Here is a 17,518-nt window from a genome sequence, read left to right on the forward strand (position 1 = left end):
AACAGGTTGAGATTCTCCTGCTTTGCTCTGGTTGAGCTCAAATCTATTAATAAACGTGGATAAATCAATGCGTTCCTCCACTAACGCCGCTGTCGTCTTACAGAAAGGCAGAAGTGCATTTGCTGTGAAGAAAGACAGACAGCATTCCTTGTGTCTTGATTTTCCACAGCAAATAAAAATCAAGAAATCCCAACATTTAGCACCGATTCTGAAACGTACAGCTCCATTTCTGTTGTGTTCAGCAGATACAGGATTCAGAACACAGACGACAGGATTCGTTGGAGGTTTGCACTGTTTATTAGGGTGCTGATGTGACTGAATGAAATCTGTTGTACAAAGTGTGAGTGAGTTTAAGAAAGAGGGTGTAGAAATATGTACAGAGCATCTGATTAATAATTCAATCATCGTATCTGGATGAACGGACCGGAACTAACACAGCAACGCATTGGAACGCAACTGATCGCCTTCATTCCGCATCTGAAGAGCGAAAACTAAAACGCGCACGAGATGGACGTACATTCCTGACGTTTGGCTAAATTAAATAAACACGTTCAAATGAGACGGATTCGGCGTCGAAATCACACCAATGTCAAAATTCATAGCAAATATATATATCGTTTGCTTTGTGCATTATAGCAAGTCTTTAAATAATCATCAGAAAATCCCCTGATGCGAAACCAGAATTCAGATCACATTCTCACAGAGCCATTCACACTCCAATAAAGTATTTCATAATATATTTCATTAAACATAAACAGGGATTCGTCTAATTCTGGGCTCTGCGCGACACGTCACAAAAATAAACACTCTTCCATTTAAAACAAATTCTTTTGGCATTTGAAATTGATTATACACAATATATTATTATCCTTCCCTGTGCAAACGTACGGCCATTTTGCACAATAAATAAAAGGTGATTCAGCAGGTACAGCGAAATCATACAGAACTGTACAAAATAGAATAAAATTAGAGGAAGTAACAGAACGGGCACAAATCTCTGAGCATTAAGGAAGAGTTCAGACAGCAACGATTGTCCCGTCATCATTTACTCAAACCCAAACGACCTCTGAAAACCAAAATGACACAAAAAGCAGCATAAAAACAACTACGTAGAAACTAAAGTCATTATAAAACTTGATCTCAGCAGAACTGAAGTGTCAGTCCATGAGATTTTAGTCTTAATTCAAATTTCTGAAAGCCAATCCACGATACGGAGCCGTTTGCGTCATTCGGTCGAGTCTCCATTCACGTCCATTAAACTGAAACAGCAGGATGTTCTGCTGTGAACGTCACGGGTTTGGACACGAAAAGGGTGAGTAAATGATGACAGAATGTTCATTACTGTACAAACTGTTCGTTTAAAGTCTCACACACACACGCACGCACACACACACACACACACACACGCACACATTCGCTCGCCGCACACGAGAGCGAATCCTGTAGTCGCTGTTTGCCTGTTGTGTTTGAATACAAATAGCACCGTGACTGAGAGAAACCCCTGATAGAGATGCCGTCGACTGCGTTTGATTGTCACGTCGTTGAGTTTCGAGGGAAAGGGAGCCGCACACGTGCAGGCGGTTTAAAGGCAGAACGGGAACCTGACGGAGGCGGAGGCCGTACGGGTGATTAGCGCTAACGAAGGGCGTTCGGGGCACGAGAGGTGTCGGAATGCATCGATACAGTAGATTCATCTGCGTTTCACATACAGGCGCCGCTTCAGGTGTCGGCGTCGCCGGCCGCCGGCTGGTTTTTATCCTCGGCGTGTTTGAACATCAGGATGGAGTTGTAGATCTTGAGGGCGGGGCCGAGCTTCACGCTCATTATCTTAACGATGTCTCGCTGCGTCAACAGCAGAAAGGCCTTCCCGTCGATTTGCTGGGGAGAGAATCAGCAGAAAACATTACAGACAGAAATCGACTGCAGTCGGTGCTTTTAATCATCAAATACAGACGCTAATGAACAACAATAACTCCAAAACTGGTTTGCAGATGTGCACAGTAAACATTGTACTCTTCAGTTTGTAAGGAATAGGCATCTGAAAGTAATTCATACTTCTATTCATCAAATTTGCATTAAATTGCTCAAAGGTGTCAGTAAAGACATTTATAATGTTTATTAAAAGATTTCTATTTCAAATAAACGCTGTTCTTTTGAACTTTCTATTCACGCGTGAATCTTGAAAAATAAAATGCATCTCGGTTTCCACAAAAATATGGACATTTCTGAAGGATCATGTGACACTGAAGACTGGAGTAATGATGCTGAAAATTCAGCTGTGCATCACAGAAATCAATTACGGTTTAACAGATATTCACACAGACAAAAGATATTTCAAACTGCAATAATATTTCACATTTGTTCTGTGTTTTTGATCAATTAAATGCAGCCCTGGTAAGCAGAAGAGACTTTTATAATATTTCAAAAATCTTAATTTTTCCAAACTTTAATCTCTCATAATTTTGCTTTTCAAGTTTTTGATACTTAAAACAGAGGCACAAATACTAATTAGGAATATGTGAATATGTTTTAAAGATTGTAATGAAAGAGTACTGCAGTATTTTTTCTCATCAGTGTTTGATTTAAAGCTGCTGTGGCTGAAAGAATCACATTTAAAATTCATTGGATTTTTTTTTCTCCTTAGATTCACACGTACCTCCTCTCTGAACTGCTTGGCTTGTTCCTCACAGCCGGGTAAAGAATGGATGAAATCAGCCACCTGAAAACACACACACACACAGTTTCATCTTCACTCTTGTGTTTTCAGAGATTCTCAACAGGATAAAATCAAGGTTACAATGTAACTTTCTGCATTGCTGTGTTGCTTAGCGACTGTAAACAGCAGCAGTTACACTAATGAACTATATTAATTGGTAGATAAATGGTTTATTCTAATTATAATACGTTACTATGAACACTGATGTCTGTTATCCTACTATGTAGTGCGTATTTATAAATAAATACATTTATAAAGTAATTTTATCATGGGTTTTAATTATTCACTTATATTATGAAATGATTTGAAAATTGGCTTATATCATCATTTTGCTGATGTGGGTAATTAAAGGGGTGATAATAAATATATAATATAAATATACAAATAATATAGAAAATGTATAAAAACAATATGTATTATGCATAAAATGACTAAAAATGCTCTCAAGTGACTTGTTGCCTTTTATATGCCCACTATACATTTACATAAGACACTAATGCTCATAAAGCTGTTACATATATTAATAATTAGAATAAATAATTTATTTTAGACTTTCAAACTGATGAAATTCTATTTTAAATAGAATCAGTCAAATCTGAATTCACTGATACAGACTTATTGTCAACTAAAAACAGGATTCATACAGATACTGTAAAATAAAATTCCAGGACTTAAGGATTTTTTTTTTTTATTTGATGTTTTCTATTATTTAATAAAAAAACCCGCTCCGAAGTCCCGAACTGAATCAAATGATTCGCAAACTATCATTTCAGGTCACGAGCGCGGATCATGAATGATTCAATTTTTGAAATGATTCACAAACCCTCCACGAAGTATCGTTCTTAACCAGACGATTTTGTGATTTAAAGTTGTGATCTGAATAAAATGATTCACCATATGTTCTGATCAAAGTCAAATGATTCACGAACCCGCTCTGAAGTACTGATCTGACTGGTGTGCTTCAAAACTATGAATCATTTTGTGATGCAATGGTTTAACTGATTCAGAGTTTCTAAAAGCTTCTGTGTCACCCATTACTATAAGTGCTTTTTAAATAAAAATTACAAATGATGTTGAAATTTCAATGTTGAATGGTTCTTTTCATTTGATTTGGTTTTTGCTTGTGAATCGCTTGAACTGAATGATTCAAGTGACTCATTTGATAAGGTTCATCCGTTCCTCTTTTCACATCAATGTCTACACAAAACTGTCAGTACTACTACTGGTTTAGTACTACATTAACTGAAATAAGCGAAAAAGTATGATGTTTTTTAAATAGTTTAATTTTATGTGAAAGACGTGCTTACTGAAAAAACTAAACACTTATCTCATAAAAACATTGTCTTTTAATTATTCAAGCACTTTTCAAGTATCTCTTCAGGAATATTGCTACTTTCAAAGGTTTTCCAGGCATTAAATTTCAAGTCAAATTCAAGTACTTCAAGCACCTTAAGCTCCTCGCACAACCCTGTAAAAACAGCATCTTATAGACTGATTGTGTGTGAATCTGAAGTTTGACGCCCGTCTGATGCGATGGCAGGTAACGCTGATGAAACAGAAGCGTGTTTTCCGTACAGTGTCTCCCGCCGCATGCAGCACAGGTCAGCTGAGGTTTGCGTCTCAGAAACCTTGTGCAGCGTCAGCGCAGCTAAAATATCCTGCAGCGTTTACACAGGAACACACTCGGATGTGTCTGCCACGCTCAGGGATCTCCAACAAACAAGCGCGGCTAAGAATAACCCGTCGCAGAGTCTCTGAAGAACTTCACTGATGTGCTTTATGATCCTCTCGATGTTCTCCCTCAGAAGCTCACGGTACAATTACAGGGAGAGCGTCTCTGGAGCCGCGCCGGACTTTAATTAAAGAGACAAACTCCAGAGAGCATCTTTGGAACAACATCTCCATTTATTATGAAACCGCCGCCAAGATGCAGATCGCCCTTCTCTGCTCCTCTCAGCTAAAACACACAGCATATCTGCACTGATTTCCCCGCAAAAGCCTCTATATCAGGAAGCACTGACTGCATTAGTGTTACTCAAACACGGCCGTCACATCTGCACTACCAGTCAAAGTGTCAAAGGATTATTAATGTTTTTCTGCTCACCGAGCCTGCATTTATTTAATCCAAAATACAGCAAAAGCTGTAATATATTTTGAAATATTTTTACCATTTAAAACGCTTACGTTTGCATTAACGCTTTCTATGTGAATATATTTTAAAATGTAATTGATTTCTATGGTCAAAGCTGAATTTTCAGCATCATTACTCGTCTTCAGTGTCACATGATCCTTCAGAAATCATTCTAATATGCTGATTTGCTGCTCAAAAATGTATTATTATTATTATTATGTTGAAAACAGCTGAGTAGAATTTTTTCAGGTTTCTTTGATGAATTGAAAGTTCAGAAGAACAGAATTTATCTGAAATAGAAATCTTTTCTAACATTATAAATCACTATCACTTTTGATCAATTTAAAGCATCCTAGCTAAATAAAAGTATTAATTTCTATAATTTATTTTCTAAAAAAATTATACTTACTGCAAGCTTTTAAATAGTATAGTGTATAATATTACAAAAGCTTTTTATTTCAGATAAATGTTGAGCTCAGCTGTTTTCAACACCATAATAATAATAAATGTTTATTAAGAAAATCAGCATATTAGAATGATTTCTGAAGGATCATGTGACACTGAAGACTGGAGTAATGATGCTGAAAATTCAGCTGCGCATCACAGAAATAAATTACATTTTAAAATATATTCACATAGAAAACAGTTATTTTAAATAGTAAAAATATTTCAGTTTTTGCTGTACTTTGGATCAAATAAATGCAGGCTTGGTGAGCAGAAGAGACTTCTTCTATAAAAAAAAAAAAATAATAATAATATATATATATATTATATATATATACACAACAAATCTTACTGTCCAAAAACTTTTGACTGGTAGTGTACACCTGACAACAGCATTAACACACAGAATGTTCTATTTCCATAATGAAAACAATCCTGGCTAACCAAAAATCTTACAAAACACATATATAAAGTTCCAAAAAAAAAAAAAAAAAAAAAATTTATTGGATCCAAAAACAAACATTCCCAGATCTTGTGAAGATGTAACCAAGACGCTGCAGATGCGATTAGTATGTTGTCCTTCAGGGCCGGCTGTAGTTTTACTGTACGGCTGTGAGAGATGAGTGTTTGCCTCTTTATTACCATTACACTCTTTTATCAAAGGCTTCAAATGAAACACCGGAGAGATCTATAATTCACCCGGGATCGATCGGGCTTTCACAGAGTGCAGGAATAGAACAGAACTCTTGGCCGGATCCATTAGACCGGACCGCAGCGTTTAGGTCACATCACTTACAGCGCTCATGTTTGTCTGAAATGCTAATGGTTCTCCACAGTTAAAAGACCTTGAACCACAACAGCCAATCGGGCGACACCAGAGCCACGCCCCTCAACAAACACGTGTGCTTCACACTGTGCAGAACACACCGGCTGTTGCTAGGGTGTTCTGAATGGTTGCTAGGGTTAGTGTAAACACCTCAGTCAATAACACTGTGTTTGTTTCACTAAAACAAGATGTTGTAGTCTTGAGTGGTCTTCAGACTCTCACCTAAACATGAGTGATTCCCTCTGCCCTTCATCTGTTAAATCACACTAATAATCAGACGGTATTGAGTCGTTGAGTGTAAATCCAGGCCGTTATTCAGCATTAAACACGCAGCTCTGACTCCATCAATCTGGACTCGATTCCACAGGAACAAACGAGCCCTTCAGTGCCAGTGTTTGCCGGTGAATAACGACTCGTAAATCCTGCTCACACACCACAGTAAAGCACCGAGCGCTGTTTCACTCTGCTGCTGGGTTTGCCACGGTAAAGCAGGGTGAAGTGCAGCGAAGAGCTTTCCATCACACACACAAGCCGACAGCGGAACATAATGTACCACGGTAAAATGCTCTCTAAAGACCTCTCTGATCCTGTAAACTACTGTAGAACATCATTTATACAGAAGCACCACAAAACTAATGTCAAACAAGCACTCCATTAACAGTGTTACTAAACTAGAATATTTAGACAATATTTAATCATAAATAATCATAACTTTTTAATTGAATTTTAAGCTTGTTAACATGTCATTTCGTTGTTATTACATTGCATTATGCAAAAATCATCTCTATACTGTATCAGTCCAGCTCTAAATATTATAAACTTCACAATAAACTGCCATTGCTAAAGGTTTGGGGTCAGCAAGATATTTGTTTTTGACATTGGATGCATTAAATTGATCAAAAGTGACAGTAAAGACATTTTTAAAGTTCCAAAATATTTCTACTTCAACTGAATGCTGTTCTTTTGGGCTTTCTGTTCATCTGTGAATCCTAAAAAGTAAAATGAATTTCGGTTTCCACAAAAATATTGAGCAGATCAACTGTTTTCAACATTGCTAATAATCAGAAATGTTTTTCTGAGCAGCAAATCAGCATATTAGAATGATTTCTGAAGGATCATGTGACTGGAGACTGCAGTAATGATGCTGAAAATTCAGCTGCACATCACAGAAATCAATTTCATTTTAACAGATATTCACATAGAAAACAGCTCTTTTACATTATAATAATATTTCACATTTTACTGTATTAGTATTTTTTGGTTAAATGCAGCCTTGGTGAGCAGAAGAGACTCTTTCAGAAACATTTTACCAACCCCAAACGTTTAAACAACAGTGCGTATAAAAAAGAAACTGCCTTAATGGCCCTGTCAGACAGTGACCTGTTCACCGTTGGGTCCTTGAGGGCCGTGCTGCTGATATTTACACAGCCTGTGGTTGAGCACGCACGTCGTGTGTTTATCTCTGCGCTCCGTTCGTCCTCGCGGAGCTTCAGTCGCACCTGGTTGCCACGGCGACCAGCCCATCATGCGCCGGCGGCGTGAAGAGGCTCGATTTCACCTCCGCAACCCAACATTAGCATGACAAACACAGCCTGAAACTACAGCACACTAAAGCGCCGCAGGTCACGGGATACGAGAATGTGTTTACACTCGCGATCACATGACCTCCAGCCTCTGCGCTCCCATTGGACGACATCACATCACATCATTTGCATAAAGCTAAAGTCTGCTCCCATGTAACTTTATGAAAACTGCAGCTCATGATGCTGGGAATCGGTGACGTCACCGTTGTGATGCCTGATTTTATAAATCACACCGTTTTAAAAAACATTTAGATTTATGTGCTTTATTGCGTTTACATTTCCATTCATCTGGAGTAGTTTTAACAGTTTTCTTAATGTGATTTATATTTGTTTGTCTTGGATGAAACAGGTCAGATTTCTGCACTCAAAACAGTCATTTCAGTTTCTTATGAACTATTTGCATCTATTTGATTTAATTTAAATAATCATATTTTCAAAATGCTTTAAATTATAATGTAGTTAATTATGAAAACAATTACATTAATTCAGTTAAAAACATGCTTAAACTATAGAACAAGCAATATTCAATCAGCTGAAACACAGCAAAGCGCTAAAACACAACAAGTTGAACTTCCGACTCTCCATCGCAAAGGGACGCCAAAATGGTTAAACAGATTGAGATATCTCCGCCAAACTCAGAACACTGATGTAAGATCTCAAGCTGAGGTCACAGGATAAAAATTGAGGAGCTTGGCCACTTGGTGGCGCTATAACAAAAATGGCTACAACTATGCAACCATTTGTTCAATCAAGATGAAAATTGGTGTGCACAGTCTTGGTCCAAAGTGCCACAAGTGTTTACAAGGATATTTGCGTATCTCAAAAACACATGGCTGACATTGGCTGATGAATTCTGAGCACCAAGTAGACAAGGTTAACGAAGGCCGATCGGAACGAAAACTCAGTGGGCCTGTTTGACTCACGGCTCCAAAGGTCTGGGAGAAATTTGAAAGGAATCAGCCACTGTGGGCGCTATTGCATTTTTCAAGGGTGTAAACGACTGTACCTTGCACGGTTTTTCGCACATACGTGTGATATTCATATAATATGACTGAACTCCTTACACCGCAAAACTTTGCCTGTAGAACCACGGCTGTCAATCAAACCGCTTGTTAAATGACTGAGAAAATGTTAAAAACCTACTTTTGCAAAAAAGTCCTAGGAATTCCACTCTCAAGGTCAATAATTAGTTTTTTTGGACTATCTAGGTCAATAATTATCGTAGAAATGTTGACATTTACCCTTTGGGATGGTATAACAGGCTTGTTTAGAAAAGAGGCCTGTCCGAATTTACCCCAAACCCTATAAAGCCTAAAGCAAAACTAAAAACTTCACAAAACCTGCTGAGCACATGTGACAGGAGATTCTAAACAAGCATGCAAAGTTTAAAGGGGATCGGACACAAATTTATATCATATTTATATTATAACAGAGACAATCAACAGATAATTCAGTGAAATCATATAAAAAAAATGAAACTATAAAAAAAGTTACAGAAGTCTGAATTTACTGTAAAAATGTACTGTACTATTTTTTTTATTTTTATAAAATAGTTTTATTAATACAAAATAGTTTTTAATCCAAAATTGCTATAAAATTAAAGCCTCCTGTTATGATTTTTTAAGGTGTACTCTTGTAAATTAACGCATTACTGTTCCTACATAATTTGTAACAAAAAACACTGGTAAAACATCTATTTAGGAGTCTTAGACCTTTCCAACGACATTTAGTTTGTGATGATTAGATTTAACTGTAATATAATGAAGGCGTCCTGCCAGTGTGACGGTGACAGTTAAAGCATTAAAATCATTGTTTTAGGTGCTTACAAGCTTGATAAATAATGTCTTTTTCATATGTGCTTAAAAGTGCTTGAACCCCGGAAATTGCCGCTTGCAGCTGTATTTATTATGGTTATTGTGTATTTAAAACGACATTCCTTTTATTCAAAACGCACAGAAGTTTTATATGCAATTCAAACACATGAATCTCACATTTAGGCCTGAATCTGTTTTAGTAGATACAAAATGCAATATTCACACACTGTGTGATGGATGAAAGATGGATGAATGCACTCAGAAAAAAACTCATGACTAGAAATGAGCTGCGTTTAATCCTGATCGATCAGTAATACTCAATATCAACAATATATAGTGAATGATCTGCTGAATGAGACGAGTGTGGCGTTTCTCACCTCCTCGACGGTCCAGTGGGCGACACGACTGGCCTGAACGCCGGCCACGCCGGGCAGAAGCTTACAGTGCTGCTCCCAACACAGAGGCAGGTCACGGCTCGGGTGAGCGGACATGGCCGACAGGAAGACGGACTGATGCAGCGCCTGCTGGAGACTGTCCATGTTACGCTCTGAAAAACACACACACACGTCAGTCACTGACAGCAGGCAAATAATATATGAAAACACTCTTTCTGTTTGCTTCCTTTCATTTGCCACATAAACCCTGAGAAAGCATTGGCGTTCAGTCTGCCTCCTGTTGAACAGCATCTTTAGATGAACAGACAAACACGAGCGACTCCCGTCTGTCAGACGCTCAGATCACGAGCTGCAGTCCTGGAGAGCGTTTAGTCACGGCGAACCGTTTTCACGCGCCGTCTCCCGCCGCGTTCGTATGAATCCAGCGCGGTAATGGACACGAACAGCTGCCGCTCGTGTTTTGGCTCATTTGCTTCTAAAGGTCATTTCTACCAAAATAAAGCACAAGTTCTGTCTGATTACGGGGTTCAGAAGCGGTTTTATGTCTAATGACGCACTGCGTTCGGATGCGCTGCGATTCTGTCAACACAAACGGCTCGCTGAGATCTCGCAGGCGTCTCGCTCTAATGTTCCTGGCAAAAGCGGCGCGTTTAAGACGCCGGGAGGGTTTGGCCCTTCACGCTCCGCTGAGGATGATCTGACCGCACAAACGCTCTTAAGAGACCGAAAGAGCTGCTAAACAGACGCCAGAGAATCTGCTAATGGACTCGCACAAGTACAAACGAGAAAACCGAGGTCAGTACATGTGAGATTTATATTCCAGTCTCATAAGTAAGATTGGTTTCTGTGAGGGACAGGTTAGTCCTGGTCTTCTACTAACTAGAAGAGAATCTTCAAGCACTTCATGAATCAGTTCGATTTGATTCAATTAGTCACAAAATGATTCCAAAATGATTCTTAGAGTGAAATGTCATCAACAGCAGTTACAGTGTAGAGAAGACAAAGTCTGTGTGATGAACCCACATGAAATACACTTTAAAACACATGCTGAAATAGACAAAAACATCTCTGAACTGGTTACTTATGGGGTCAAAAATATCTTCATAATGTATGGGGATACTTGAGGATGTCAAAACAGATAAATATAAAATGTTTAAGTAAACATGCAAAAAGTTAAGTTTTTGGATCCTCTGCAGTGAATGGGTGCCATCAGAATGAGAGTCCAAACAGCTGATAAAATTAATCCACACCACTCCAGTCCATCACTTAACATCTTGAGACGACAAAAGCTGAAACAAATCCACCATTAAGACATTTTTAACTAAAATATGAGTCCATAATAACGCTTCCTCCAGTGAAAAAGTGGTTTGGTCTGAATCAGGAGAGAAATCTGCACACATCAAGCACTGTTTACAAGCCAAAACAGCTCTGAACAAATATGTGGCTGGATTTTAATGTGACTTTTTCACTGGAGGAAGTGTTATTATGGATAATGGAATCGTATTTTAGACATTAAAACGTCTTAATGATAGCTTTATTTCAGCTTTTGTCTTCTCAAGATGTGAACTGGGACTGGAGTGGATTATTGTGATGTTTTTATCAGCTGTTTGGACTCTCATTCTGACGGCACCCATTCACATCCATTGGTGAGACAGTGATGCAATGACACATTTCTACAAATTTGATGAGCAAACAAAATCTTTCTAATCTTGGATCACCTGAGGGTGAGCACGTTTTCAGTATATTTTCATTTTTGATTGAACTGTTACTTTTATGCCAAAAGAGAAAATTCATCTCATGATGACGTTTTTTTTAAATCCTCTGTAATTCAAACATCAGATCTCACTGAGACACTGACAAATACTGAGGGGAATCACGGGGTGCCGGCGCACAGGACACGGACATCATGAGATCAATGCGAGACAGACACGCGCACACGCGCACACGCGCACACGTCGCTGTGTTTCTGCAGGCGGGTGTTCAGCACGATGACATTCACTCCAATCCGTGTCGCCACCTGTGTCCCGTTACACAAGCCGTTACCAAGGCGATTGTCACAGTGCATCGTCGTCTGAGCAACTGTTTGCAATCTGTTGTGTCACATGATCAGGTGAGATCAGGTCTGATGACGAGGACGCGAGCGGACGGCGTCACCAACGATTAGAGTCTCACAGCTCACACGCCACCGCAGGACGCAAAAGAGCAGCACAACAGAGAGACACAGAAAGAGTGTGTGTGTGTGTGTGTCTCAACTCATCACACACACACAGAAATAACAGAGCAAAAGCACACGTCTGATCTAACAGAAATGTTGTTTTGATTTTCCATTCTGTTAAAACTCCAGAAAAACAACAACAGAGAATCCCACAACAACATCTCCAGGTTATAAAGCATCGTAACAGATGGAAGAACAAGAAGAAAAAGAGGAGGAAGAGGGAGAAGAGTCTTGTGTTATTTTCACCACAATACATGGTTTTCAAATTCTCATGCAAAATTAATCTCATTACAGTGAAGTAACGTTTCTTATCTGTATCTAGTTTTGAACTAAAACATTTTTGGATACACAATTCACTGAGAATTATTACAAAATTATTATCATTGAATAATTATTTGCTCTGGATTGATGATTAAACTGATCAAATTGATTGACTGGAGAGTAGAAAGACTCTGAACTTGTGTGTCAGTGTTTGACGAGACATTCACAGCGGATCACACACACACACACACACAGTCTGAAAGAGAACATTCACTCTCACTTTTCCCCTCACGTCTGTCTCAGTCCCGTCTCACACCTCAGGGAAGCTGTGAGAGCTTCTGTCGGCTCTCAGTCTGATTCCTTCAGATCCCAAAGCTGGACGTGAATCTCATCATCTCATGCTGAACCCTGCACCAGACCAATAACTCATGCTTCCACATGCACTTCCTTCAAAACATCAAGACACTGAAGGAAGATCTAGACGTGCATCATCTTCATTTCAGACACGGAGCTCAATCCTTCAGTCTGAGCATCTCAAAAACACTCAGAGAACATGTGGATCTAATATTCAAAATACTCAAAACACCCTTTCATTCACTCATCCACCTCATTTTTAACACAAACACATGCACGGCTTCTTCAGAAGAGTTTAACACTCAATATACGTTGAGTTGAGTCTCACTATAACAATCAGTCAGCTTCGCAAAACACTACAGATGCTCGTTATTTCACTTCACAAATAAAAGCTTCTGAGAGCGACGACTGCTTAAGGTCACAGGAAGCACGGCGTGTCACTTCCCGTCACTGACACATCTTCAGCTCACATTCATGTCAGCGCTGCTGAAGGACGATCAGATACTGAGAGCGAATCAACTGATCTTCATCTGACACACTCACCGTCACAAACACAGAATCAAAAACTCAACAATCACTGACGCTCAAATCACATCACAGCAGAGAAACACTAAAGTCCCTTCAGCACAGTGATCTTCATCATCATCATCATCATCATCACCACCACCACCACAGATAACAGGCAGATGAGCTACGGAGAGCAGGAGGGTTAGGGAAAATGAAAAGTAAAAAAAAAAAGATCTTAAAAAAAAAATGTACAACCAAAATTAAACAAAAGCAAAAAAGTGAGAGAAAAAAAAAAACATTAAAGGTGAATAAAAAAAAAAAGAAAAATGAAAGAAAATGCCACTGGGTAAAAGTGTCTTCTAAATGAATAAATGTAAATGTAAAAGAAAGAAAAAAAAAATAAAGAAATTTAAAAAGAAACTATAAAAGAAGGGGAGGAGGAAAAGAAAAATAGAAGAGAATAGAAACAAGCGAAAATATAGAAAAAGAAAAGGAAATAAAAGCATAAAAGACAATGGAAAAAGAAAAAAATTAAGAAAGAGAAAAAGCAAAGAAAAGAGAAATGGGAAAAAATAAAATAAAATAAAATAAAATAAAAAATAGAAAATACAAAAATTTGTATTTGGGCTGTAGGTCTGTAAATTTTAATCTAATTAATTACAAGATGTTTCGATTATTAATCTACTTAATCCAAAAAAAAAAAAATTTGACTCTGAAAATAACCACTAAATATTTTTTAAAGCTATTTTTGTGCTAAATTAGAAAGTATCAAGTAAACATTACAAATTGTACAATGAAATATTTTTACTTCTTTACTTTACTTTAATATTTGCTTCAACATAAAATTTATTACACAAGCATTTAGGCTGCAACGGCCTCATGTAAAGTATGCAACATAAAAGAAGATCATTTGAGAAGCATCTCAGTATTTTGTGCTCACACAATAAAAGTCAACCAAAACAGCTTTGTTTTATGTTCCATAAAAGAAAGGTCTGGAACAACATGAGGATGAGTAAATTTTTTTTTTTTTATGTAATTTTTTGGGTTCACTATCCCTTTATTGTTTTTATTATTATCATTACTATTATTATTATTATTTTAAGGAAATGATACACTAAATACAAAACTAAATCTGCCAGCAGGTGGCCATAAATGTCTTTATGAGTCATCGGTTCATTCATTTGATTCGTTCAAAACACAGATTCATTCAGGAATGATATAAATGGCTCTCTTTATGAATGGGCTCTTGAATCATTGATTCACATGATTCAAAACGCAGATTCAGTCAGAAACTAAACACCACTGTGTTGCTCTGAGACATGCAACAATTCTGCTATGACATTAAAGGTAAAATATTCTCTGCAAAATTGAGCAAAATCACATTATATTGTGTTTAAAATATAACAGTATCAACTTATTTACTGAACTGTTGTATAAAATCACATTTAAGCTTGTGATAAATCCAAAAATCAGCACTTGTGTCGTTGGTCTTGCGGCCCATGTGATACATGAATATGAGATAAAACACATACAGGGGCATTTTTTGCACCAATATCTTAAATTTTAGGCCATAACTGCACGTAACCTTGTACAGGTCAAGAGGCTATTTATATGGTAAAAGTGAAAAAAGGAAAAAGCAAAAAGGAAAGGAACAACTCTTAACACAATCCAAATTGCATTTCAAACGTTCATCGCTGATGTAGACTCACATCTATAGACGATGAACAAACATCTGCTCTTTGTAACCAAGAGAACTGATCTGGGAACAGATGAAGAGAGTGCAGCCGCTGGAGGTTACTGGTCTGATCTGATGTCTTCTGATGGATTGACAGAGACTGAGAGTCTGATGAATCGAACAGAAGAACTGGATATGGGAGACGTTCACCTTCAGACGACTCCAGAATCACACCTGACGCCCGTGAGCCTGCGTATGTCAGCTTCAGTCGATCATGAAACCACTTTACTATCGGCAGATCAATCACAGCTCACAGAATGAAGATCACAGATGATCAATCGCTATTTGAGCTGCCAGGAGCAGGATCTCACTTACACTCGACTCTGATTTCCTGCGAAATAAAATCTGAAACCTTCAGTCGGCTGGACGGACAACACTCGCAGGAATCTCACAGAAATATGATGTTCAGTTGTAAATATTTAGCGTTTGAGAGAAGAGGAAGATCAGCCGCTGACCATCTGCTCCACGCAGAAGATCCAAACCCTGCTGAGATGATGGAGCAGAACCAGGCCAAAACCAGCGTCTCACCGGGACCGTACCGGACAAAGAGTTCATCTGAATCAATCACGCAAATATCTGCCGTCATAACCCGGGTTTCTTTCGCTCCAGACCAGCGGAGCTCAACCAGAACCTCCAAACCACTTCAAACCAAAACAAAATACTTCCAGTGCTTATGAATCTAAATTTCAACATTTACTAATAAATTATTGAATAAAACATTAATAAAAAGCAAGATTCAAAAGGTTTGTGAAAACCTGGATAAATGAGGAAAACGTATTTAAGGTGAGAACACAGTTTTTTTCATGCACCTGTTAAATTTGAGATTTTGGGCTTTTTGGTTTTTCATAAAGTGTTTTTTCAGACTAGTGGGAAGAAAACATCCAAAAGACACTGATAAGCGTTTCTTTTATAGCACTTTATCCATTTGCGTCAACAGATTTCAATTTCAATACAAAACACATTTTTAAAGGCTGTTTTCTGGAGTTTTCATAAATCAACACCTCAGCGACACTTACACACACCAAACTTTACATTTGTATTCCGGTCTATATCCTGAAGGTTTTTACAGAGGGATTTGTTCATATATAATTTGTTAGACTTTATAGAACATTTTATTCCCCTAAAAAACTGTTTTCTGTCTTTTTTTTTCTGAATTATGGAGTGACAAAATGAGATTCTGTAAAAACATTTGACTATGTCAAAAAAAAAGAAAAAAAAAAAAAAATTGAAACTGACTCCCAGTGTTTAACCCAGATTTTTGTACTATAAATGTATGCAAATTAGTGCATATTTCATTAAATAATGCCTCTTTGCATATTTAAACCTGACATTTTAGAAAACTTGTAATACAAAAAATGTTTGCAATTTTTAATTATTTTTAAAAAAATTTTTACCCAATTTATCTGCAGTGTTTCACCTTAAAAGAGTGATTTCTGGACTGGTAAATGTCATGAAAATTAATGAATTTTTACTAGTCATTTTATAATGATTACATACATTTTGTCTAGTCATGCTCAATCCTAAAATATTTTATCTGATAAAAATTGTGAGCAAAACATATTCTACAAATGGTTCTCCAGTAACGGCTGTAGAATACTGAATCTCCAGTAATGATTTAAATAGTGAAATATCATTAAAGAGGTTGAGAAGCACTGCTATAGAGAGACCCGGACTTCCTGAACGCCTGATCTGATGCTGAACTGCATCATTACAGCAATCTGCTGCTTCAACACGAACACGGAATCACACGAATGACAGCGACGGAGCGGTTCATCCTCAGGATCATGCGATGATCTCGTGTTCTCGCTGGCAGTTTCAGGCTCAGGCGGAGCTCCGGCTCTAATGACTGAAACACATCACGTACACATCTCCTGCTCATCTGCTCATCCACACCACTCAAAACACGTCAAACCAGCCTGAGGGGCTGAGAAAAACCCTCCAGAACCATCAGATCAGACCAGCACAGCACCACAGGCTAGTTCAAGGTGTGATTACATCTGGAAGTGTGTTATCACAGCTCTAGTTCTATCTCTACAGTATCTCTCAGTCAGGAAAAAAAAAAAAATATATATATATATATATATTTTTTTTTCTTCATGTACTAAACAAGTAATTTAGTACAAGTTTAGTACTAAACTTTAGTACAAGTAATACATGCAATTATTCATGAATTAAAACAGACATTAAAAAACCTAAAAGGACCAAAAAAGCAAGAAATAAAATTCTAAAATGAAAAAAAAAAGTTATCACAAAAAAAAAAAAAAAAAAAATTACTAAAACTTTAACCAAAATGAAAATTTAAAATTTAAAAATAATAGAAATAATAAAAATGACAGAAATTACTAAGACAAAATTACCAAAACTTTAAACTTTTAAATTTGAAACTTAAACACAAAAATAAAAATTTTGAATTTACTATAAATATAAATATATATAAATATATAAAAATATATAAATAAATAAATAATTAATTAAAATTAAATAAATATATATATATAGATATATAGACATATATAGAGACATTAAAAGATTAATAA

The 17,518-nt window shown here is 37.2% G+C and overlaps 1 protein-coding gene across 2 annotated transcripts in view; it reads right to left on the reverse strand.

Annotated features, from left to right (window-relative positions):
- Window positions 1-278: 278 nt before the first annotated feature.
- Window positions 279-17,518, reverse strand: part of LOC127155404 (lethal(3)malignant brain tumor-like protein 4) — a 53,707-nt gene continuing 36,467 nt past the window's right edge. For both annotated transcript variants that reach the window (XM_051097574.1, XM_051097576.1), the window contains exons 18-20: window positions 9,892-10,061; window positions 2,657-2,719; window positions 279-1,878 (exon numbers count right to left, since the gene is read on the reverse strand). In XM_051097574.1, coding sequence (XP_050953531.1) covers window positions 1,720-1,878; window positions 2,657-2,719; window positions 9,892-10,061 — 392 coding nt within the window. In that variant the 3' untranslated portion in view covers window positions 279-1,719. The remainder of the gene's footprint in view (window positions 1,879-2,656; window positions 2,720-9,891; window positions 10,062-17,518) is intronic.

Source organism: Labeo rohita, chromosome 24 (genome assembly GCF_022985175.1).
Source record: "Labeo rohita strain BAU-BD-2019 chromosome 24, IGBB_LRoh.1.0, whole genome shotgun sequence".
NCBI classification, from domain to species: Eukaryota; Metazoa; Chordata; class Actinopteri; order Cypriniformes; family Cyprinidae; genus Labeo; species Labeo rohita.